This window comes from Sardina pilchardus, chromosome 1 (genome assembly GCF_963854185.1).
Source record: "Sardina pilchardus chromosome 1, fSarPil1.1, whole genome shotgun sequence".
Classification (NCBI taxonomy): domain Eukaryota; kingdom Metazoa; phylum Chordata; class Actinopteri; order Clupeiformes; family Clupeidae; genus Sardina; species Sardina pilchardus.
Window position 1 is genome coordinate 46421575 of NC_084994.1, and position 25659 is coordinate 46447233.

The following is a 25659-nucleotide window of genomic DNA, read 5'->3' on the forward strand; positions in this document are numbered from 1 at the left end:
ACCATGGTGCCTAATGTTACAGCGTAATGTTGTGTGTGGTCATTTGATCACCATTTGATGAACACCCAAATAATTTCCAATGGGCCTGTCCAGATTAATCATCTTGTACACGATATGGACTGGCTGACTAACTTGAGTTACTTCATGCAAGGCCTTTCAGGGAAATGTCCATGATGAAGCAACTTCACTAGAGTTCAACACACAGTGATTTATGGGACTAGGGTGGACACTAGACTGTAATATGTCCCTGAACAAATGTTGGTTCTCTGAGACACTTTGTCCTGTTCAAAACTACACTCCTTTTTTCTTGGTCAAGTCATGTTTGTCTCGAGGCTCTCAAAGGCTGCTACATCAACTTTTTACTTTCAAACGTTGGTACATGCCCAACAATGACAGATGTTGTTTGTTTGTGGCATAATCATTATGAGATTAAGCTAGGGGACAAGAGATGGTTTACACTGCAAAGTTGGTCAAAGGATAACATTTACAATAGAGATAACTGGCTCAATTATAGTGCAATCAATGTATTAGTGTTGCATTATACTTTGACAGCTGTTTTCAAACTTCAAAGAGCAAGATGAGTTGTAATCTGAGGAGGAAAGCCAAAATGGCTTAACAGTTGGATGATAAGGTTAAAGAAAAATACCTGGCTTTACTATAGTAATCGTGATGCGCGGCGTGACAAGCAAAAAAGTTAAGCCCTAGTCACTATAACAGTGCTAGCAAGCTATCGTAGCCGACTAGCTTCTGATAAACTAACCCAAACAACACCGAGCGCAATTTTGTGGCGGCGGTTCACCAAGCTTTGGTCTTACCGTTTGCGGAGTTCATTTTCCAGCGACAGGAAAGAACTGAAGTCACAAATGTACTGCCAGAGGATGACGCAGCGTGTATGACAAAAGGGGGGAATGCTGTCAGAGTTTTCAGTCCTTTAGATATCGCTGTCAGTCTTGCTTTACCACCCAGCCTGTTGACAGTAATAGCAGACTGTTCTCCGGACAGTTCCTGTACAAGAAAATACGGATTGACTCTTCCAGGCTAGAGCAATCGAAACGTAGGGGCGGGATCGGCGTCAGGGCATTCCACATACTCGACAATCGAGTATTTTCCTGAAGAGGTGAAAACTTTTCTTTCCAATGGTTGAAGGGAGAAATCGAATTAAGACAATGCGAGTATTGGACGCGTGCTTATGTGCGCAATTTTCTTTTTTTGTAATGCTATGACAATAGATAGATGTCAGTGCAGGGATTATAGTGCATGTTTGATTATGTAAGTATTGGCTACTTTTTTTGCTGCTGCAACAGTTAAAGTGATACGGTCAAATGCTCTCTCTCAAGGAATGGCAATTAAAAAATAGGTAGGCCAAGCCTACGTACTCAGTTGAAAACGCCCATATAACAGTTTTTGTTCCAATCCACTGGAACGGTGACACAACTTGCTTGGACAAAGTTCGCAAGAGATGTAAAAAAAACTCCTCAACCCTAAAAAGTGACCCCTGTGTAGATTATTTGGTAGGCATGTCAGGATAAAACCTATCCTGTCCTGTGATTGATTACAAATGTCAATGGCTGTATGCTACAGGGTCTGGAAAAGTGTTTTATTGTCCAATGAGAAGAAAATGCAACAATATTTGAAATGAAAATCAGAAAATGTTCAATAAGACAATCTTCCAGTCTCTGCCATGACACTATAAGTGGATCTTGATTGGATCATCAAGGCAATGAACAAACATGTCCAGATCAAACAAAGTCCCCTGATTGGCACCTCAGAGAAAAACTGAGGGGTGATCTCAAGAGGAGAACGTAGGCCTACAATACTTTTCAGAAATCACTTTCTCCCACTTCTCAGAATAAATGTGCTTCCCTGAAAGATAGGATTTTATTTTTCCTCCATTGTTTTCATTGTGAGACCCAGATAAACTGCCAAAAGGTGATTTTATACCTCTTTTAGGCAACCTAACAAGGGGTGCCAATAAATGTGCTTTTTTTCTGAGCAGAATAAAACAAAACAAAGTGCACATGAAATGGAAGACAAGCAGGTTCCAGGTCATTACATGTCATTTCATGTCGCTTTGTGGAAAAACATGACACTTGCAAATGAGAGTATCGCCATCCCGTGGACAACATTGGTACTGCACTATCACGTCTATACACTATAGTCTGTAAATAACGTCAGAATTTCCATTAGCCTACCTTATGGAAAAAGTGGGGTTAGAACAAAGTCATTTGGAGACGTTTGCAGCCTGTACTAAAAACAACTCAAAACAGCATGCCGCTCTTTTCGCTTTCTTCCCAGCAAAGTGTCGGTGTTTGTGGGGGTGGCCCGCCCATACACTAGTCCTCTCGTTGGCATCATTGCACACATGGGACTGGCATCAGTAGCTGTAACCTTAAATGCCATGGCTGTGTCTTAATAGTGTGACATAGAAAATCACTGTCTGTGTAGCATAAACAAGCTGAAAATAAAATGGAAAAGATAACTGTGCTTTTGGAGAGAGATGAGTCAAATGAAGGTGGAAATAATTCTATGGCTTTGGAAAGGTTCTACAAAAGTGTCTTAATAGTCAACTGGCAATGTATGCCAACGTAATTTCATAGACACTTTTTTTTTTTCAATTCAAAAAGTTCAATCCAGAAAATACATAACCCTGTCTCCGAAGTCAACTGTTTTAAACAGCAGAGGCTTATATTTCTGCACACATCTTGCCTACGGACACAAAGAATCACGTTTTCATCACCTTCATAAATCATAACCAGCTTCATAACACAAATGAACGGCAAATACAGACCACTACAGGCCTAACGGACTCCAAGCCACCCAGAGATATAGGGCAAATCCTGAGGTCAGACCACACCGAATGAAGTGTGTTATTGCAGACCACTCGCAGCTGTATTCAACGCTGAAGCACTTTGTGAACTCTGTTGTTTTTAAATGTGCCATACAAATAAAGTGACTTGACTTGACTTTAGTCAACACATGAAACAATAGACAAAGTGCGTTACATTCAAAATTGTGGCATATACATTGTAAAAAAAAACCAACAATTAGAGCATGTGGTCTTTAAAGGAAATGTCTTATACTGTAAAGCGTTGTATGATTTATATAGAATGAAAGTGGCATACACATTTTCAGGAGTAAACCATCACTATGCCACTCAAATTCTAATATTTAGTTGCTGAGTTTATGTGTAATCTGTTGAATATTTTGGGTTGGAAAAATACTATTGCCTTGCTCCCAATTCACACGAATGTCATCTGCAATGTCTTCTGCACATTAATATTTGTATTTGAAGCTTACTCATAGGATACATTTCTCAGGTTTGGACAGTTGACTAGTCGAGTCAGTTTCACGTATTTCATGTTAATTAGTCACAGCAGGATATGGTTCCTTTAAATAAACTCACATAAATAAATATGCAGAATTCCAAAAGTGATCTCAGATTCTGTCACACAAGAGTTTGACTGAGAAGGCCAGATCGACGGTGTAACTGAGCAAGGTGACGCACGCAAAGGCCATCTCAGAGACGATGATGATGACGAGTCTCCCCTCAGACGAGAGTGCGTTCGGCCTGTACAAGTTCAGCACTTTGGTGGAGCTCACGACCGCCGCCACCATGTAGAGCAGGACTCCCAGCGAGCTCAACCCGGCCAGGATTCGGTCGAAAGGCAGCGGGCACCGTCCGGCGCAGTCCCCCACCATGACCACCACGGTTCCCAGCGAGGCTGAGAGACCGAGGCTGTACGCCACCCCGGGGATCCACACCCCCCAATCAGTGCTCTCGTGAGCCACCTGGTGAGCCACCTGGTCCGTCATCAGCAGCAGACCCACGCACCCCCCGAAGACCTGGAGCACTTTGAGCAGCCCGGGCACGCTGGCCATGTAGCCCTTCTGCTCCCGGCGGATGAGGTGGGTCTCTGTGGCGTAGGCCAGGAAGGTGAGGCCTGAGAAGATGGTGGCCATCACAGACCTGTTGGTGTGCTCTCCCGGCACCAGAGACGGGTACGCCAGCGTGGCGGCCAGAACCACCAGCGCGGCCGTGGCGGCCACCGTCACCGTCAGGTTCTTCCAGGAGAGCGGCAGCAGGCTGTGGAACTGGATGTAGGTGATGGTGAGGATGAGGAGGCTGAGGGTGAAGAAGAGGATCCAGGCGGACATGCAGAAGGTGCGGAAGAGCTCGGAGCGCTGGGCGTCCCCCAGCGTGTCGTCCCCCGGCGTGTCGTCCACCGTGGAGGCCACCAGGCTGAAGGTGACGCATCCCGAGACGAGAGCCCAAATGCGGACCCCCGAGAGCGGGGTGGTGAGAATGCTGACCTCCCCGAGGATCACCGGCATGGTGGCTCTCCAAAAATCCAATGTTCGAGAAGAAAAAAACAGACGAAAACAGATTCCACAACTATCCTTTTCTAGAAGACTCCATTCACTGTTGTTATGGAAGAGGAAAGTGGTGTGAGACCATGAGAAGTGTTCTTCAGAAATGTTCCCCAAGGTAGGTGAATGTCACCGACCAGGCGACAAGAGCACTTCTCCCTACAATGCAAATCACAAGATGCTATGAACCTACACCAACATACTGTTGTTCTCACGCACAAAAATACAAAGACACACACACACATACACACCCACACACACTAACGCACTGATGTACTGCATCATCCCCCCGCCCTCTTCCTGTTCAAGGGTTTCAGTAGTGTTTTTGTGAGGCAAAAGGTAACCACAAGAACTAGGTATTCAACAACAAAGTCTTCTCTGTGCATACTGTAGTTCTCCTCTATTGTCCCTGTTTCCTGTCAGAAAAAGAGCAAGAAAAGAAAAGTGTGATCTTGGGACATTTTGGGGGAACAAGTCGTTGGGCCATTGGCTGGATGGCACCATGAACAGTTTAGGAATATTACCATTAGTGCCTTTATGCTCAGTGACTTCCAAATTGGGACACAGTCACTCAGGCCTCTTGTTTAACCAAGGTATCATTACTAGGCTATGTTCAGACTAGGCTTCTTTTTTTTCACAAGAAAAGTTGGCCCGGGCGCTTTTTTATTTGAAAAACCACTCCCCGAAAAGCAGTTGAGGGAGTTTTCAGTGCCATAATAACATGTGCTGATTACGAGTTAATGGTAACTAACATGCTAGTTTTTTCAACAGCAATAAAGACACAGTTAACCAGATAAATCGGGACATGTCCAGTTTAGGTTCAGAAATGAACATGTGAACTCTCACGTCATATAGTGCATTGTGCTCAAAGCCGATCGTGCTAAGTTTCTTCACTGCTACCGTCTCCAATTCTGCTGGATACAAACATCTCATTACTCAGCTTGTAGTAGAAATACAATAGTTACCTGTATGTTACCTGTATTTCCCTACTCTTCTAATGTCAATGACTGAAAAAAGAGTAATGTAACTTTCTTCATGTAGACGTGTGTGTGTGTGTGTTTGTGTGTGTATGTGTGTGTGTGTGTGTATGTATGTGTGTGAGAGAGGGGGCCGGGGTATGTATGAATGTGTGTGCTTTTGTCTGTATTTCCCTCTGTGGCCATCACTACTTCTCTCCCTCTTGTCTCTGTGTGTGTGTGTGTGTGTGTGTGTGTGTGTACACACATGTATGCCTCAGTGTGTGTACCTCTCTCTCTCTCCCTCTCTGTCTCTCTCTCTCTCTGTCTCTCTCTCTGCATGTGCTCCTGTGTAGGCTGAACACAAAGAAGCTCTATGAAGCTCCCACGCCGTCACTTCAACGCAGTTCTGCACGAGCTCACCTGTTATATTTAGACACACCATACATCAACCCCCATGTGTCAGGCAGCCGAGGCAAAAACAAGACATCTGACAGACTCCATGAAGACAAGAAAACACAGTAAACAAACAGGTACTGTAGCTGCCTAGTACACGGCAGAAACACATTACTGATGTGGATTAATGCTTGTTGTCAGACAGCCACTCTAGAACTAGGTGAAGGGCTCAAATGAATTTTGGGGCGAAAAACTTGTCAGGGCCTGTAGCTGTTCGCTCCATAAAATATGGAGTCTGAACTGTGTTTGCTGTAAATACTGCAATGATTGAATGATTGCCATTCTACTAATACATTTTACATGAAGACTGTGCACTGGTGCCCTACTGTGTAATAGTTCATTCAGGGATATCACTGTTTTGGCTCGATTGGCTTTTACATGCACAAACATGAATTGTTTTTATATCATGAAACACCGTATTAATATGATTTATAGTTATGCCTGTGCAAGACTAGATTTTACCAGGATAAAGGACATCTCAAAGTCGCCCCCCATTTGATGCTGCTGTAGTAGGTTGGAAATATGTGGCGTTCTGTGAAAACGACGCCATCATGTGGTCAAACTGTGCACAACATCAACTGCTCGGTGGCGACAAACTCAATTTAGTCGGTCATCTCTTTCATTCAACGACTAAAGCAGGTCAACAGCTTGCGTGCGGCTTGATGTGGCTTTCCTTAAAAAGACTAGTCACCAAAATGTACAGCCCACTATACTCATAGATGACCTAGGTTTAGGGGTTGGGGTTATGGTTTGTATTATTTTCTTCCAAATGGAGTTGAATGGTTTCGAGTCCACCACAAAGATTGAACATCGGAATGAAAACAAATGACACAGACACAAAAAGAATAATCTGTTTCATGGATGTTTCATGTGAAGTTAGGGTGCAAAAACCAGACACATGTAGTCTTCCCTAACTGGCCCCGTAATCCAGCCAGTCTCAGACGGTTGATTTAAATAAAGGTTCCATGAGCTCATGAATTTAGGCTGCAAATTGGATCGTTTTCTTGGAAGTTGTTCCTATCTAACGAGTATTCTCTGGTGACCTTTACAATTAAGAGACTGAGCCAACTCTTCAGTGGCTCTCATCTTCATGGCGTTGAGAAGAGGCTGGACTGATGCTGGATAAAAAAAACCTTGAAGACGGCATAACCCCTTCACAAGTGGCCACGGTGAAAAGGACACCGCGGCGACCGAGGACACGGACGAGCCGCCATCTGAAGGAAAAAAAAGAAAAAAAACGAAGATAGAAGAAAAACAACAAAATAGGACATGAAGAAGGCTTTAATTTCGAAATAGATGGAGAGAGGGAAAGAGACAGAGAGAGAGAGAAAGGAAGAAAGTTAATAATTGATGTGGCCCTGGTCCCCACGCTGGTTCCAGCAGCTCCCACTATCTCACAAAGACATTTAGCAGTGATTGAGATCAAAGCCACTGCGACTCCCGCTGCTAAGCTGAAAGGCGAAACCGCCGATTGCCTTTCCCCGCGCTAATAATATCGTCTTTATGTAGTTAATAAACTGCACACTTCAGTCAAACTATATCATTACGGGCGACTTAGGGAGCTAATAATTTAAAAGCAGAGAATCGCCTCTGTTCTTCGCTTTGAACTAAACAACATTCTGTTGAACGGGGTAGGGGACCGACGGTAGGGGGTGCATGGACGGGACATCAAAGCCTTTGTCACAACAGTGCAGCGAGAGAAGCACGCGGCCAGACCATGCCGAGTTTACTTCAGTCGCCCAAGACAAAAAAGAGCCCCCCTCCCCACGAACAAAAGAGACGAGGACGTCCGGGGCCACGGGCCAGCGGCAGGTGTCGCCCGCCTCAACCGCAAAAGCAATCAGGTGCCCGGGCGAGCATTGAAGTCGGCCCGCCATGGAGGAGGAAGCGAGTCGCGCCGGAAAAGGGGAGAAAAAAAAAAGAAAAAAAGGAAAAAAAAAAAGGGAAAAGTTCCACTGAAGTAAAAGTTTATGCTGGAGCCCACTACCTGCCTTTCATTGGATGACATCCGCGTTCCAGGTGTACTTCTGGCGAGCGGAATTAGCCGGATCAATTTCCGCACGCGGTGTGTTGTCCTCCTTTCATGCCGACTCCTAATGATTGTCGGCGCAAGTGACATTGGAGCCGCGAGACGTTTTTCAGATGCGGTGGGTTGCCTCATCAGATTCTTCATCAGAGAGGGTCTTGAAGAACCACACCGAACACAAAAACATGGGAAAACCACACAGGCTGCCAGGGCACTCAGTAATTGCGAAAAGGGAGTGTGCAGGTTTTTTTGAGCACTTCTGTCAATAGCAAACCCTCTCTGTTGAAGTCTACTTAAAAGTCTCCTTTTCCCCCCATTTTTTTTCCCTTTCTCTCTTTTTTGTCTCTCTCTCTCGCTCTCTCTGTCTAGCCACTACAGGGTTTGTTCTGATACATCTACTTCCCAATGTGACTTTGCGTTAGTTGAAGTCACTCAAAACTTTCTGTCTGTGGAAGTGTGTTCATACAAACACGGCTTTCAGGAAACCTGATCAGAACTAACAAGGACAATAGTTGTGCAGAGAGTGAAGCATGCACCATCATGCTATGACATGACAACCAATCTACATGCACACAACACATTACATAAGGATGGCTCATTTGCTGTCGCATTCAATATGTTGTTGGTGAGATGGTTGAGGTAAATACTGGAGTCTAGAGGAGGACACTTAAAGGTTACACTCCTCTTTCTCCCTGATACGTAGGTGGACACTACACACGGCTCATATTCAGTGGAGGAGTATTGCATCACATGGGTCAAACATCGACCCATCTTTTTACATTTGCACACATACACATGCAGACATACACAAAAACACCACTCTGTACTGTATGTATATACCATATATACAAATCTGTTTGATGGAAAACAATTGTTCCTTGTTGAATTTCAAGGGATACTGGATGGTTAATATTTCTATATCCCTTAGAAGTGTTTCAAAAACATCAAGTGCAAGACAATGTGTTTATTCCCAAGAGCACCTTGATGACCAACTGTTCTTGGTTTATCCATCACAATGAATGTGGAAATTCCATTACATGCATACTAGAACACTATGCAAACATGGGTTTTGCCGTTGACGTCCCTTATCAAGTGATTCCCCCAAGTGGAATCCAATCTGTCCTGTGTGACCTGACCTCCTCGCATCAGCCATAACCCCGGGACACTCGCTCTGCTCTGTTCTGCCCGACCCCAAACCCCAGCTCCCACCCCACCCCCCCCCGCCCGCGATCCCCCGTTCGGTGTCTGCGGCTGCCGGCCGGCCTGGTGATTGTGGATGCCCGCGCCAGCGTGCCCTCTGTGCTCCCGACTGCTAATGGTCTAGCCGGTGCCCCGTTCTCACCCGCCGGCCCCCGCCTGCCAACTCCATTATCCCCACCGCCCCTCCGCGCAGGTCAGATAGTTTTTCAGCTTGACAATCCCCCGCTGGGCCGGCTTATTCATCCGCCGCTCCCTTTCTCTCCTCTGCCCCACTCGCCTTTTTTGAAGAGCAACAGAGGGAGGTGGAGGAGGGGATTTGCACCACGGTAGGGTTTTCCTTTTATACGAAACATATGAGAGGAAAAGAGAGAAAGAGAGAGAGAGGAGGGGAGGAGGAGAGAGAAAAGTAAGGGAGAGAGAGAGATAAAGAGGAAGAGAAAGAAAGAAAGAAAGAAAGAAAGAAAGGGACTCACTGGCCTATGCAGCAGCAAAAGGCGAGCCAGAACCCACTCAAGAAGCAGCGGGCCTTAAAGCTAGAGGATTTGTTTAGAGAAGTCCACTCCAGCCAAAGCAGGATTACAGCGCCCAAGTTCCCATGAAACGCGGCCATCGGAGAGGAGGAGGAGGAGGAGGAGGAGGAGTTTGCGGGCTACTGGCGTCCATCCCCTCGAAGCCCACTCCCCACTCGGGAGGACCAGAGGATGGTGATTTAGGCCCCTTTTCTTCCCAAGCTCGCCCCCTGTCCTCCCCAAGAAAACCTTCAATCTGAGGAGCATTAGACACTCACTGCATGGTAGCAATGCTTCAAGAGGGACCAGCACACAGAGACCCCACTCTCCCAATGAACCCCCTATTGCTGGACTAAGCTTTTCGGAGCTGGGATGGTAAAAAAAGGGGGGGTGGGTGGTGGAAGGGGTGTTTCCTGGAAGAAAATTGCTTCGGTGATCTCCATAGCACCCCTTATCCCTCTGAAGAAAAAAAACAGAAGCCTTTCATGGGCGTCCAGCAGGCCTCGGTGAGAAATCCATAATTGCTGTGCCGTGCAGATGAAGGGTCGGTGGACGGGCGCCACGGAGGGGCTCGGACGGGACAATGGGGTGGGTGACCTCAACTTGAGTCATCTCCGCAGTGACCCCCACTACTCGCACCCCCCTACCCCCGTCCTCGGCCCCTCGTCTCCCCTGGAACTCCGCAAACTCTCTCTCTCGGAGTTCAAGTTCGCGGTGAAGTGACAGTCAGATGCACGACAATGGTTCCCAGCGAAGGGAACCGATTTCACTTAGCATCCTCGGCTTCTGTGTGAACTTTCGCTGGGGAGGGCGGGCGGGCGGGAGGACGAGTGGTAGCGGGGAGCGGGCAGTCAGGCGGGCAGAGATGTGGGCGGCCTGTGGAGAAGGTGGCACTGGCACAAGCGAGCCGGGGTCCTGGTGGGCCCTTTGATTCGGTTTCAGATGCATTGATGCCGGCGTGTTTTTAAAGGGCAGGAGCCGAGCCAAAGGGCCGGCCTCTCCTGGCTCCTGCACACCGCGCAGGTCCCCTGGTGAGATCTCCGTGGGAACAGCTGCCATGGCGATCCCCCAGCTGCTACCCATCTACCCTTCCTCCCGCACTGCGGCCCTGTGTGAAGTTTCTCTCATTTTCTCTCCCTCTGTCTTGTTCACTCACTCACTCACTCACACACACGCACGCACGCACACATACACACACGCACGCACTCTCTCTCACACACGCAGGGACATATTTCACAAATTCGGACATATTTCTTCAAACAGTGTACACTAAAATCACGTAAATTGGCAATTTAGAAATAACTGACGTCAAGCAGGTCATTCTTCGGCTATTCCCATAGCTTTGAAGAGATTTGCTTGTATGTTTCTGTAAATAGTTTAGATCGTACAGGCACCTTCAACGTATGCGTGCTTGGCAGTGGTAAAACCACCACAGATCGTTGTGGTCATGAGAGAATAAACATACCAAGTGTATCCATGTGGGGGGCATCTTCAGTTTCCAGCACAGTAAAGATTTCACTACCATGTGCTGGTATGTGTATGCACTGTGCTCCTCCATGGCCTTCACCTGCCCAACAGATGACTCTCCGGGGAACCTGAAGATTCATAAAGACACACCTGGCAGTTGGTGTGACCTTTTGACCTTGGGACAAGTACATCCTGTGACATATGTCCAAGGTTCTACAGCAGATGAGGGTTCTTTGCCTGTTGAGCGTTTGAAATGCTTTGGAATCTTCTGCAACAGACATGGAGTAGATGTCTATTTTCCTGGAACAAAAGCGTTTGAGAATATAGCAATCTGCGATGTATCCAATCTTAACAGACTGTAAACTGTACTTCTACTGTAGGTCATGTTTGCAAGCTACTGTATGAATCGGGATGATCCCCATCCATAGCAGTGAGTGTGGCGTCCCTATCACATGATCAGATGGGGCGTCCGACTGCTTGGTTAGCCTTTCCAGTGAGTTCATTTCACAGTTGAGTTGTCAAATTTCCACTGGCTCGGACCACAGACGTCAATCTTTGACAGGCAACTGCTTGCTGGATGGTGTGTGAAAACAGGTGCCAGCGTTGAAAAATAGTGACAGAGAGCAGTGAGGAGATGGTTGATGATGGGTGGACGGGAATGAGCTAGTGAGAAATGAGAGCACAGCAGAGAGAGAGAGAGAGAGAGAGAGAGAGAGAGAGAGAGAGAGAGAGAGAGAGAGAGAGAGAGAGAGAGAGAGAGAGAGCCAGCATCAGATCCTCTTTCGCCACAGCTGTGCTTGCACGCACAGGAGCAGAGAGCTCTTTGTAGTTTGCACATGTCTGGCTTCACATGGAGACAGCCGTTTGTGCTGGGCAGATGAAAGCTAACATTCATTATCTCGCAGGGCCGTTTGTATGGGTGTCTCCACGACCGGGCCGGCGTGGAGACGGAACAGCTCAGGGTGAGCCATAAACAAATTCAATAATTCACGTTGATTCTAATAATGGCGAGGGACAGGGCACGTAGACAAATACCTGCACATGGCGAGAAAAAGGAGCTTCCTTTAGACAGGTCTTCCTTCCATCCCCCCCTTTTCCGTCTCTGTCTTTCCCTTGCCCTCCTTCCAAGCCCCCCTCGCTTTAATCCAGCGGCGGAATTTCGCTCGACAAGTGATCAAAGAGCAGTCGCGGGACGCCAGGTGCGGCGGCAGCTTTACCACTGACAACAACGCTGCCTTCTTTTTTCTCCGCCAGAAAGAACGAACGAACGAGAGTGAGAGGAGAGAGAGAGAGAGAGAGAGAGAGAGAGAGAGAGAGAGAGAGAGAGAGAGAGAGAGAGAGAGAGAGAGAGAGAGAGAGAGAGAGAGAGAAAACAAAGCTGGTGAAACTACTGTTTGTGTCTGTCTGGAGAACACAGGAGTCTCTCTCATGATTTCTGAAGCCTGCTTTCTTTCTCCCTATCTCACTCTTCCCGTCGGAGGGAGCACATCTTGTGGCGAGCGCCGTCCTTTTTCCTCCAATCCTGTTTGGCTCCCCTGTGTGGTGGACTCGGCGTGAGAAGTTCCCGTCAGCAAATTAAGGCATGCTCACGACACTCAAACAGCAGGACCGGGGAACACAGAGAGGACACGCTGCAGGGGTTAATGCTTATTTAGACACAAGAGCCCAGCGATGTATGGGAAAACAAGCCTTAGACAGCTAGGCTATAGCCCACAGTGGTGGTAGAGGACTGCAGAAGAGCGCAGCTGTACAGGCGCCTGTTACTGTCAAGAATATCGGTGATGCTTCGGATCTTAAAAGTTTAGCAGTTTAGCGTGAAGTTTTAACTCACCAGTTTAATCCTACTCACCGCCTACATTATGAGGCGTGTGTGTGTAAATGAAGTTAAGTACAGGCCTCTGTGGTGATATAATTAAATTTATGTAGAAAACACTTAGATGGCTTTTTAATTAAACCATATGAGACTGACATAGTTTAGTCTTTAGGTCCCATGACGGTCTGGAGCGGGAGAGCAGAATGTCTTATGGCTTTTGCTCCGACATGCCCTGTTATTAGAGAGGCGCTCACATTAGTGCCCCCTGGTGTTCTGGTGAGGCACTAAAAGTTTTAGCTGTCCTTGCATGTTAAAAAGATAAAATGGAAATGGATCGACAGAGGCTTTGATGTAAAACGCCGCTATCCACAGCCAAATATCTCAGACACAGTTATCAGGGGATGCACGGCCTCAAACTTGATATTATTTCTACTTTAATAAAGTACAAGAAACTAGTTCAGTCTCTGTAATTCCATGCTTTGGCGAACCGCTCTTCAGCCAGTGTTTAAAATGATGGGCAGGGGTATTGGAAGTAGAAAAATACTTCTCTTTCATAACTGTCTCAGCCTAAAAAGTTATCACACTCAAAACTAACACAAAGTTACATTGTCATATACTATAAAATAAAAGGCGTTGAGGACAACTTATCATATAATTCTTTAAAAGAACTGACACCAGTGAAGAAGACAAACCATAGCCTACAATAAAAGTTCAGTTTCAAGAGTCTTGTCTTTACACACTCAAAAAAATGTGATCCACACCACAGACATGTCAACCTCTGCTTGACAGATTCAAATGCCAAGCTCAACTCGAGAAAAGAAAAAAAAAGAGAAAAAACACACAGCAGACATCTATGCCGTGAATCAGCGCGTTTGATGCATGGCATGGTCCCCGCGCCGACAGGTCCATTAACCTAATACTGTCCTCTTTGTTCTCCTGCCAGAGTCGCGTCGGACGAGTCAGTCAAGCTTTGGCCCCATTGTGACGCTCTGGTTCAAGTCAGGCTTGAGGTTAGCCACTCAATTAACCGCAACCTCGACAAAAACGTTCACTGATCTCGCTGCCTCTCTTGTGTAAGCTGGCATAAAAGAGGACTACAATGTATGTTTTCTGACATCAAGAGGACTCCTGAGAAATAGAGTGTGGACCTCTAAGGTGTGGTTTTATAGACCGAACCTCCTCTTGGAAAATGAGTATTGACTCATAAGTCTCATATAGATGTAACAAATAGAACATAAAAGATTGACAGGTTAGTTAACTACACTAATCAATGGTTAGCTATTAGGCTTCCTGGTCGTGTCAATCAAATGAAGGACAAGCGCTGCTAACCTTGGCGTGTTTCCTTGTGCGATGTAAACAATGTGGTCTTCAAGACTGCTCAAAAATGGTTTAGAGGACATCTTTTGAGATGAGAAATGATTTCATTTATTTCATTTAGTACAGCAGTCCTCAAGGACGGACTCTTTTGTTCTGCTGATAAAATGAGAATGTAAACAAAAGTGCTTTATTTTGGGTACCTTCATCATACTGGTGCACAGTGAAGATAAGATTGCAGCAGTGTAATCTGAGCGATCAGTAAATTAAGATTTCCAGACGTTTGAGTGAGTTTATGGGAAAAGTTTACTCTCTTCAACTATGTAAATCATTCGTTCTGAAACTCTCAACTCAGTGTCTCCCCAGGACAAAAACAAAAATACGTCTTGCATTATTATAACATGTAGGCCTAACTACAACTACTTAGAACAAAAAAGCATGAATTTAAAACAATTTATTATATATTTATTTCAAGTCACCAACACACACAATACAAACAATTCAATTGCTAAGACAGACAAAAAACATGACTGCCTGATTTTTCTGTTGTCAAAACTTCTCTTGAAAGTCTCTTGGCAAAACAAAACATATTTTCACTGCCCCACTTCTGAGATTGCTTCATTTGGAGATGTCTGTCCAATTGGTTCATTTCTAAGCTCTCGTTACTGAGCACCTCTCCACATAAAACCCTGTGAGGCCTCCGATCTCCATTTCAAATCGCTTTGGTGTGTTTTTATTTGGACATCATACAGTACATGGTATTGAGAGTGAGGGGGATCATCAAGGTCACGCTCAGTGTTACCTGGGCCAGAGGTATAATCCAGGCTCACATAAACAACAGAGCAGGCCCTGCACACAGCATTTCAGCCAAGCAGTCTGAGTAGCAAAAAACCCCCAGAACGCTTCTTCTATTTTTATCAGGAAAACGATTGCTATGCATTTATATACCCTGCCAATTGGCAACTGAATAAAAACAGGTCCATGACCCGTTTGAGGTTGTGACTCAAGCAGATGTAGACGCTGATGCCAGAGGAGTCAAAAACCCTGATCAATGATGCGAAACCAGGCGCTCATTTTGTGGAGATTCTTCTGGACGGATTTGAAAAGATCCTTCCATTATTTTGGTCCGACAATTCTTAATAAATCAGTCAGAAGAAGAGTGCGCATCAAGATGTTTCGGTTCGTCCTCATCAAAGTGAAAGCGAGGAGAGGATGCCACGCAGCATGCCACGTGAGAAACGAGTGCCCACAGAGGGCCAACCTGGCTCATGGGTACTCTAGGGTAGAGGCGAGCCAACAGGTGGGCATGTGGGGGCCCTGCCGCAGTTGAACTCCCAGCTGTCATCCTTCCAGAACGCCTGACCCGACATCACCCCCTCAACCCCCACCCACCAAACTCCTTTTTTTTTTCTCACTTGTCTCCCAATCCTCCTCAGGCCCTCTCCCACCCAGCTCCCAACTTTTCTGCTCTTCTAACAGCTCGTGTTTGTCTTTAGATGGTTTACCATTCTGAAGATCAATGCCAAGAATCTTTTGAATGCCATGTTAAACGCTTTTGAGTCGTGGCCATAACCTTGGACAGTTAGACTTGGCCAAGCGTTTTTTTTTTTTTCAGAAGTGGGGCATAAAAGAGGACTACAATGTATGTTTTCTGACATCAAGAGGACTCCTGAGAAATAGAGTGTGGACCTCTAAGGTGTGGTTTTATAGACCGAACCTCCTCTTGGAAAATGAGTATTGACTCATAAGTCTCATATAGATGTAACAAATAGAACATAAAAGATTGACAGGTTAGTTAACTACACTAATCAATGGTTAGCTATTAGGCTTCCTGGTCGTGTCAATCAAATGAAGGACAAGCGCTGCTAACCTTGGCGTGTTTCCTTGTGCGATGTAAACAATGTGGTCTTCAAGACTGCTCAAAAATGGTTTAGAGGACATCTTTTGAGATGAGAAATGATTTCATTTATTTCATTTAGTACAGCAGTCCTCAAGGACGGACTCTTTTGTTCTGCTGATAAAATGAGAATGTAAACAAAAGTGCTTTATTTTGGGTACCTTCATCATACTGGTGCACAGTGAAGATAAGATTGCAGCAGTGTAATCTGAGCGATCAGTAAATTAAGATTTCCAGACGTTTGAGTGAGTTTATGGGAAAAGTTTACTCTCTTCAACTATGTAAATCATTCGTTCTGAAACTCTCAACTCAGTGTCTCCCCAGGACAAAAACAAAAATACGTCTTGCATTATTATAACATGTAGGCCTAACTACAACTACTTAGAACAAAAAAGCATGAATTTAAAACAATTTATTATATATTTATTTCAAGTCACCAACACACACAATACAAACAATTCAATTGCTAAGACAGACAAAAAACATGACTGCCTGATTTTTCTGTTGTCAAAACTTCTCTTGAAAGTCTCTTGGCAAAACAAAACATATTTTCACTGCCCCACTTCTGAGATTGCTTCATTTGGAGATGTCTGTCCAATTGGTTCATTTCTAAGCTCTCGTTACTGAGCACCTCTCCACATAAAACCCTGTGAGGCCTCCGATCTCCATTTCAAATCGCTTTGGTGTGTTTTTATTTGGACATCATACAGTACATGGTATTGAGAGTGAGGGGGATCATCAAGGTCACGCTCAGTGTTACCTGGGCCAGAGGTATAATCCAGGCTCACATAAACAACAGAGCAGGCCCTGCACACAGCATTTCAGCCAAGCAGTCTGAGTAGCAAAAAACCCCCAGAACGCTTCTTCTATTTTTATCAGGAAAACGATTGCTATGCATTTATATACCCTGCCAATTGGCAACTGAATAAAAACAGGTCCATGACCCGTTTGAGGTTGTGACTCAAGCAGATGTAGACGCTGATGCCAGAGGAGTCAAAAACCCTGATCAATGATGCGAAACCAGGCGCTCATTTTGTGGAGATTCTTCTGGACGGATTTGAAAAGATCCTTCCATTATTTTGGTCCGACAATTCTTAATAAATCAGTCAGAAGAAGAGTGCGCATCAAGATGTTTCGGTTCGTCCTCATCAAAGTGAAAGCGAGGAGAGGATGCCACGCAGCATGCCACGTGAGAAACGAGTGCCCACAGAGGGCCAACCTGGCTCATGGGTACTCTAGGGTAGAGGCGAGCCAACAGGTGGGCATGTGGGGGCCCTGCCGCAGTTGAACTCCCAGCTGTCATCCTTCCAGAACGCCTGACCCGACATCACCCCCTCAACCCCCACCCACCAAACTCCTTTTTTTTTTCTCACTTGTCTCCCAATCCTCCTCAGGCCCTCTCCCACCCAGCTCCCAACTTTTCTGCTCTTCTAACAGCTCGTGTTTGTCTTTAGATGGTTTACCATTCTGAAGATCAATGCCAAGAATCTTTTGAATGCCATGTTAAACGCTTTTGAGTCGTGGCCATAACCTTGGACAGTTAGACTTGGCCAAGCGTTTTTTTTTTTTTTTCGCCAGCCAGACGCTTTCATCCAGGCCTTTTAAACTCACAAGTTGGGCATGTAGCTGTTAGAGAAAGTGCTACAGCCTCAGATCTCCCCCCTCCGCCAGTCTCTTCAAGTCTGGTGCTGCATCTCAGGCCCCTCAAACAAACTCCTATCGGCCCCGCAAGTTTAAACTCTCAGCAGCCACCACCACCACCACCACCTCCCCCCTCCTCTCTCTCCCTCTCTTTCTCTCTCTCTCTCTCCTCCCCTCCTCTCCTCTCCTCCTCCTCCTCCTCCTCCTCCTCTGGCTGCTGCTGAGCTCCAGCTGGGCCCCTTTGAGCTCCACCGCGCCGTGTAAACACACGCTCGGCGGAGGAGAGCAGCCAGACGTCACTGCCTCCCATCTTTCATCTCTCCGAGGCGCGCCGCCGCCGCCGCCGCCGAGGGCCAGAGGTCAGAGTGGCAAAGTTTACGGCCCAGCTGAAGCAACGCTTTTGTCTGTCAGCGAGTGATCTGGCGGGGCCCCGCTAATAAAGACATCATCATTAGCTCTCGTGCGCGCGTCCTGCGTTATTGAACACGGAGTCCTCTCTCTCTCTCTGGAGAGGAACAGTTCATTTGATTATCTTAGTCACGGTGTTGTTGTGAAAAAAAAGAAGGGGGGAAAGAAAAATAACAAAAATTCAAAAATGTTGCAACAGTGAAATTTCACACATTTCTTTCATTTGCAGAGTTCAAAATGAAGCCAAGAAGGTACTAATTACATTTGTGAATATACTTTTGAACTGTGATTAGTCAATTCAGCAGGGCCTCACTAGAAATTCCCGAAATTTCAGAAACAAAAATGCAATAAAAAAAAGTGTCTTTCCCCCTGCTGTTAAATTGGATGAGAATGTGACAGATTTCAAAGGCTGTCACAGAAGAAGAGGAAGATGACAGAGTAAAAGAAATATACATCATAAATGCTCAGGTTTCTTTCAACAACCCTCTTCAGAGCAGCATCAGGCATCTAATGGTGGCCAAGTTCAAAGTGGCAATAGACTCCCACTGTTTTGTACTGAGTATCTGTGTGTGTGTGTGTGTGTGTGTGTGTGTGTGTGTAAGTGAATGTGTGTGTGAGTGTGTGTGTGTGCGCACATTAATGCCTCGCTCGCTCTCCAAGTGGCCCAGTTAATCAGGCTTACCCCCCATCTCAGAGCTGGGAGGAATTAGGCTGGCTGAGAGCAGAGGAGATGCGGCTTCTCAGAGCTTTGTACTTCAGCGACATTGTCTCTCTTTTCTGTTTTCCTGTCTCTCCATTCTTTCTTGACTTGTTTCTCGCTTTTTCTCACCCCACCCCCCCCCCACTTCGCTTGTTGTTCTTCTGTTCTTTCCATCTCCTCTTTTATTGTTTGTTCCTCTTGTTTTTTGCCCCTTTTGAGTTTTTCTGCTTCCCGGGCTCGTCTTCTGTGCCATCTCCTTCACCCTTTTCCACTTCTTCACAGAGCCTCTTCAGTTCTTCCTTGGGGTGACACCCGCCTTTGACCGCCTGTATCGTTTCGTCTTTTTCTTCTCTCTCTCTCTCTGTCTCTCTCTCCCTGTAGCTTCACATATCTGCCTCTTCCTTAGTTCTTTCTTGTCCTCCTCTTCCTCCTCCTCTTCTCTCCTCTCTCTCTCTCTCCGTCTTGTGCTGCAGAGGGAGCGCTGGAGCAGCGCGTCTCGCCAGGGAGGGCGGCGGTTGGCGACGAACATCCCCGCGCCGCCGTTCATCCAAACCCCCCTGGACTCCCCCACGCCTCCCCATTCTGCCCCACGGAAATACCCCCCCCCCCCCCCCCCAACACACACACACACCCCACACCCCCCCTCGCCCGCCATCAAAGAAAAGTTGAGGAGGGGGGAATCTTCCCTTCCCTTCCTCTTTCTTCTTTTACACCCCCCCCCCTCCTTCCCTTTTTTATCCACAGTGGCACTTTTTCCTCCGCTTCCACGCGCGCTCCAAATGTTTAACTTCTTATATCAGCTCATTAAAGGGGACCTTCAAAGAGGGCTCGCAGATTTTCGAGGCATTTGCGCGTGAATTTTTAATCACACTTATGGGTGCCACACTTAGCGGCCTTCCGCCGCATCATCCTATCTCTCCCGTCTATCCCGTCTCTTTCTCTCTCTCTCTCTCTCTCTCTCTCTCTCTCTCTCTCATTTTTAGAGTGTCTCTCAGACTCAGAAATTAAAGTTTTCTCTGCCATCTATGACGACCCACTTAAACTGTTGAGGCAATGTATTAAAAGGTACATTGAAATATAACGATAATGTTACAGCATTAGCCAAGGGGTGACATCTCACACTGCAAAGCCATGCTGCACTTAGACAGTCACCACGCCATACAACACATTGGAACACTGTAATCATGACTGTTAGTCCTGCGTAACTGTACATTATTACCGTGTCTTTGTGTCTACTGTGTCCACACGCTATGTAATTTGTTTTACTCATTAATCAGCAGGACGTATTGTGTAAGTAAGAATCATTGCGTTGTCACTCATCGATTCTCCTAATATCATTATCTCTGGTTCTTCATCACATATGACAACAGTGTAGTTACAATGTAATAAAGAGCAAACCCATAATTAACAACAACTACATCATCAGTGCGAGCCACAATTTGTCTCTGTCAGTGTGTGTGTGTGTGTGCGCACATTTTTAAAATAACACACACAGAACGTATGAGTCCCACAGAGAAAATGAAACATTTGAAGCGTTTATCCCAAGCAAACACCTCGCGCGTCTCCTTCCACCTGGGTTTCACATACAGTTTGCCCACGGCAAGGCTGACATTATTATGTGTACAGTGATGTATCAGACATACATAGCCCTCCTTGATGGAACCATACATAATGCTCACACACAAGTACAGCGCGCGTACAAAGCCCCAATGAGGCCATCGAGAGAGACTGTGTCACTCAAGCAATAACAGGGAGAGAGCGAGAGACAGGAGGAAGAAGAGAAAGGAAGGAAGGAACGGGGAAAAAAAACCCTTCAGATCTTCTTTGCAAGAAGTACACCTTTGAATCAGAATTTCCTTGCCGAGAAGGGAAAAAAGTGCTTTGAAATCTAATGCATAAACATTATCTTCATTTTTTTTCTTCACCACCCCCCCCCCCCCCCCTCTTCCCCCAACCCCTTTCTCCCAGACTCCTTCTCACCTAAAGCACGAGCTTCTGAGCGACTTTGGAGAACTTCCCTTTTTTAGAGCCTTCAGTAACTTAAATAGGAGGTGGATGGGGATTTGGATATTGTTGTGTCTCATCAAAGGCAGAAATCTTAAGCTATCCTCCCATTTCTCCTTGCCTGGTGTCTGTCAACAGCTCTGTCTTTAAGACATGTCTCACTGAGTCTGATGGAATTTGATTCCTTTTTCTGCAGGAGCAAAATAGGAAAAAAAAAAAAAAAAAAATTGTGATGCCAAAAATGTGGCATTCTTTGTGAGAGCTATTCGATTTCCCTGCCGGCGGAGGCCAAGAGAGGAGCTTGTTTCAAGATGCTCCATTTAAAAGAGGGGGCAAGCGTCGCTTCCTTTCCGCGCCCTCGCCACTCTGAGAGGAACGCTTCGGGTTTCTGTCTCCGCCGGCGACGCGGGCTCACTGTTGATAGCGTTCGTCGTCTCTCCATTATCGTCTTTTTTCGCCGTCATTGTCGACACACTTTGCGTGTCTCGTGTGCTCAGACTTATTTATGTATTTATTTACCTGTCAGTTACCTCAGCGTGTTGTGAATGGGTTTGGTGAAGTGTCGCCAGTTTGACAGGAAAGAACATTCTAGAAGCTCAATGACGGTGTATACAGTATGTGTGTGTGTGTGTATGTGTGTGTGTGGAGATTCATTGTAGAAATCCACATGGCTGGCTTGGACTAACACTTGACAGCATACAGAGCTCTTCATTAGATTACACTGCCCACAGAGGGACACAGAGGGGGGGCGGGGGTTGAGAATATTCTTGGTCACTCTGTCGGTCCGTCTGCAACTTGCACCAGTCTGACAACATCCACCCACACGCAGGCAAAGATAGCCAGAGCACAATCACAGGATGAAGTCTGCTTTCATCATTTCTGTCAGAAGCGCTCATAAATTCCATCGCCAGCTGCTTCTCAGTACGACTGAATTTACTGACTGGTCGAGAAAAAACCTCTCAAGATGGGCCCACTGGTCAGCAGCTAACCACATCAATTACATTCACCAGTAACAGTACATTATGTGATTAAAAGCCAAGGTATCGCATGTTATGAAAAGGCATTCACAAAAAGCCTATTGCCAGCTGTTTCTCAGATTAGTTATGGTCATTTCCTGTCAAGACAAAACATATGAGACAGACCAAATAGTCAGGAGAGCACATTAATGATACGTATTAACTACAGAACTACAAGTCCCCTGTTATTCTAAAAAAAAGAGAAAACGTTTCACTAAAAGGCCAGAGTGAATACCAAGAGATGTTTATAGCTGATGGTCAAGGACTGCTGCTTTTTTTTTGCCGCGAACTTCAACTTTTCCTCAGCATTGGCTATCAAGTGTATGTGACACTCTGCATTTTACATTCTCTCACAGCCAGTGCCGCCATACTTCCCTTCTTTCTCTCTCGTTTTCACCATCTTTCTTCTTCCTCCTCTTCTCTCTCTCCCTCCCTCTGTTATATGACAGTTCCCACTCTCTCTCTCTCCCTTTCATACTCCCCCAACCTGCACCTGCCACTGTGAACAGCTTGAGTCCAGTGCCAAAGTCTCTGTGTGTGTCCGCGTGTTTGTGTGTGTGTGTCTCTGACTGAGTGTGTGCATGTGTGTGTGTGTGTGTATGCCTCCGACTGTGTGTGTGTGTGTGTGTGTGTGCCTCTGACTAAGTGTGTGTGTGTGTGTGTGTGCCTCTGACTGTGTGTGTGTGTGTGTGTGTGTGTGTGTGTACGTGTGTGTGCCTCTGACTAAGTGTGTGTGTGTGTGTGTGTGTGTGTGTGCCTCTGACTGTGTGTGTGTGTGTGTGTGTGTGTGTGTGTTCGCATATATCTGCGTACATACAGTACCTCTCCTGCCTCAGCTCCTCCAGCCGTTCTCTCTCTTCCTCTCTGTTCCTCTCTTTCTTCTTCCCCTTCCTCCTTTTCTCCTCCTCCTCTTCTCTCTCTCTTCCTCTCTCTGCGGCTCTGGTGAATGCCGGCCTGTCACAGCCATCTTCATCACGGTTACCTGCGGTTGCCAGTACTCGAGCCTGACGGCCGTATACACCAGGCTGTGGTGGGGATGCATGCATGGGTCTGCTGGAAAACACTGTCTGCCTCCACTTGATGAACGCCCATAAATATAGCTATGAAACATTCATATATATACCATTGTCAGACAGGGGTGCACAACAAATGCTATAAAGATGGTGTTGAAAAATGTATACGTCGACAAGGGTGCAGTCGCAGCACTCTGTGTGTTTGTCTGTCAGGCTTTACCTTTGCCTGACCCGATGCGGTCCTCAGAAATGCCAGCGCTTACCTTCTTCTCCTTTCTATCGGGTCGGCGCAGACTGACTCAAAAACACTCTCTCTGTGACAACACACTCTCTCACAAGCGCTCACTCACACCCTGAACAATACACTCACACACACACGCACACGCGCGCACATACACACAAACGCCAACTGGTTGACAGACCCATGACAAAGCCTGTGGAAGACAAACGTAGCTGTCTCCATCATGACAGCATGACAGAGGAGGAGAGAGTCAAACACACACACACACTCACACACACATACTCACACACACACACACACACACACACACACACACACACACACACACACACACTCTCTCTCTCACACACACACACACACACACACACACACACACACACACACACACACACACTCTCTCTCACACACACACACACACACACACACTTGCGCATAACTCATGCAACGCTGCACACCCCTGCAGATCCTCATATCAAAAGAGATCCCAGCTCCAGTCCTGGCCTGTCTGCCTGCACCGGGGGTGTCCGACGCACACTGTGTGCAAACACTCTCAGATGGTTCAATACATTAACACTCATGCAACATTCACACACAAGGGCTCGCCCGCTCAACACAAACCATGTGCTCTTCTCATGGGCTCAGAGCTTTAGAAAGTGTATTTAGGAATGCTTGTGCGTGTGTGTGTGCGTGTGAGAGAGAGAAAGTGTGTGTGCGCAAGGGGAATGAGGGCATGCATAGCGTGTTGTGGATGAGTGTATGTTTTTCATGAAGGTTTCTGTGATGGCAGAAATATGGCTTTGGGTTTTGGGCGTGGGCACAAGACCTCCACCCTTTTCTGTACACACACACACACACACACACACACACACACGCACACACACGCACGCACACAGAGCACACAGTGGACAGGCTCTCCTCGGATGGGGCCGGGAGTCTTAAGTCTTTGATGTGTGTGTAAACCAAAGGCAGAGCTCAGCTGAAAAGGTCAGGAGCCCACTGGTTTGCTTTAAACGCACATCTCTGACACCCTGCTCTCTGCCAGCCCTGGATACACACACACACACACACACACACACACACAAACACACACTCTCACACACACACACACACACACACACACACACACACACACACGCACACACGCACACACACACACACGCACACACGCACACGCACACACAGACATGCCTGCAGAGGTACATATATTCACTGTGCCAGTGTGACTGATCTCTCAATGAAATTAATCACGGAGGCACACACGCCAACAATAACAATTAAAGTTCCTCACAGACACAGATACACACACACACACACAGAAGTGAGAGGAGCCAACATATGAATGCCAGAGAGCTGCCTCTTCCCACCAATCCCACAGACAATCCCGCAGCACAGAGCAAACTTGTGAGGTGCTCATCAAAGTGGAGGCTGAGACTTCGCTGTAGCCCACTTCATGTTCTCTTTGATGAGTCCCTCTTCATCCCCAACAATTCGGGAGGTGATCGGCGCGTCTTCCGCTATCAACCATCAATCAATTAGCGCCCAACCCCTTCCCCTCGGCCTGCCACGCGCCCGCAAAACAAAGGGAGGAGAGGCACTTTGAGAGACATCCTTTTTTACCCCCCGCCCCTCCCTTCTCCTCCTCCTCCTCCCCTTTCTCTATCACTTCATCTTAAGGCTAAATAATTTCTCTCCATTATCCTCACAGCGGGGCGTCCGGCGTGCCTTTACACGGCTGCGGCGTGTTTACGCCTAAAAAAAAGATGTCCACGGCGAAACCTTCGCGCCTCCGCACACACGTGCTACACCTCCACCTCCCCCCTCCCCCCCGCCTCCCCAATCTGGGGTACCTTGTATCGTGGAAATATTCACACAATCAAAGCGGGCCATTTACATACGGTTTGCATTTCATGTTGGGAGGAAAGGAGGAGGAGGAGGGTGGAGGGGGGCGGGCGGAGCGGGTGTGGTGGGGTGGGGTGGTCGATGAGCAGACACTGGATGTTTTTTTTCCCCTCCGAACATGAAAGAGAAGTGGCGGTGGCTTTCCCCGAATCGCGCGGCGCTCTCGCCCTGCTTGGCGGAGACAGGGGGTTGTGAGATACCATAAGTCAACGAGAGGACAGCGTCTGAAAAATCCCCCCCCCCCCCCACTTTTCCCCAGCGCACGGGGTGTAATTAATGTAATGGAGGACTTTTATGTCGAACGGCTCCCCTCACAGCAGCGTGATACTCCAGTGACATCACACAGAGCTTATGGTGATTTCACGTCCTGGAGCTACGGGGAAGCTGTTCGCGGAAAAGTGCGTTGAAGAACACGCGTCATAAAAGTGACATGAGTTGTTGTTTTATTCAGCAGGAACGCGTAGGACCACCCTTTTTTAAAAGAAGATCTACTTTTCAAAGCGATCCATTCAAGATTTTGTGCTTGTAAACACACTTTTTTAAACAGGAGAGCTGGGAAACGCTGTGTGTTGCCCTTGTGTATGCAGCACCGAATCTTTTCCTGAGAATAATCAGCTTTGTGCGGTAAAAAAAAAACAAAAAACGTTCCTCTCGACCTCACTGCCCGAGCATCTGATCAAACGCAGATGCTACCTCGCTGATTAGCTTAGCAGCATCCCACCTCGAGCGGC

The 25659-nt window shown here is 46.7% G+C and overlaps 2 protein-coding genes across 2 annotated transcripts in view; both read right to left on the reverse strand.

Moving 5' to 3' along the window:
• Nucleotides 1-1072, reverse strand: part of LOC134093211 (testis-expressed protein 2-like) — a 44617-nt gene extending 43545 nt beyond the window's left edge. The window contains exon 1 of the mRNA XM_062546442.1: nucleotides 816-1072. The gene's annotated coding sequence lies outside the window, so the exon portion shown is untranslated. The remainder of the gene's footprint in view (nucleotides 1-815) is intronic.
• Nucleotides 1073-3435: 2363 nt separating this feature from the next.
• On the reverse strand, nucleotides 3436-4332 carry LOC134079441 (myeloid-associated differentiation marker homolog). Its single transcript, XM_062535529.1, has one exon. It carries the CDS (start codon nucleotides 4330-4332, stop codon nucleotides 3436-3438), a length of 897 nt encoding a protein of 298 aa, XP_062391513.1.
• Between the last annotated feature and the right edge of the window lie 21327 nt (nucleotides 4333-25659).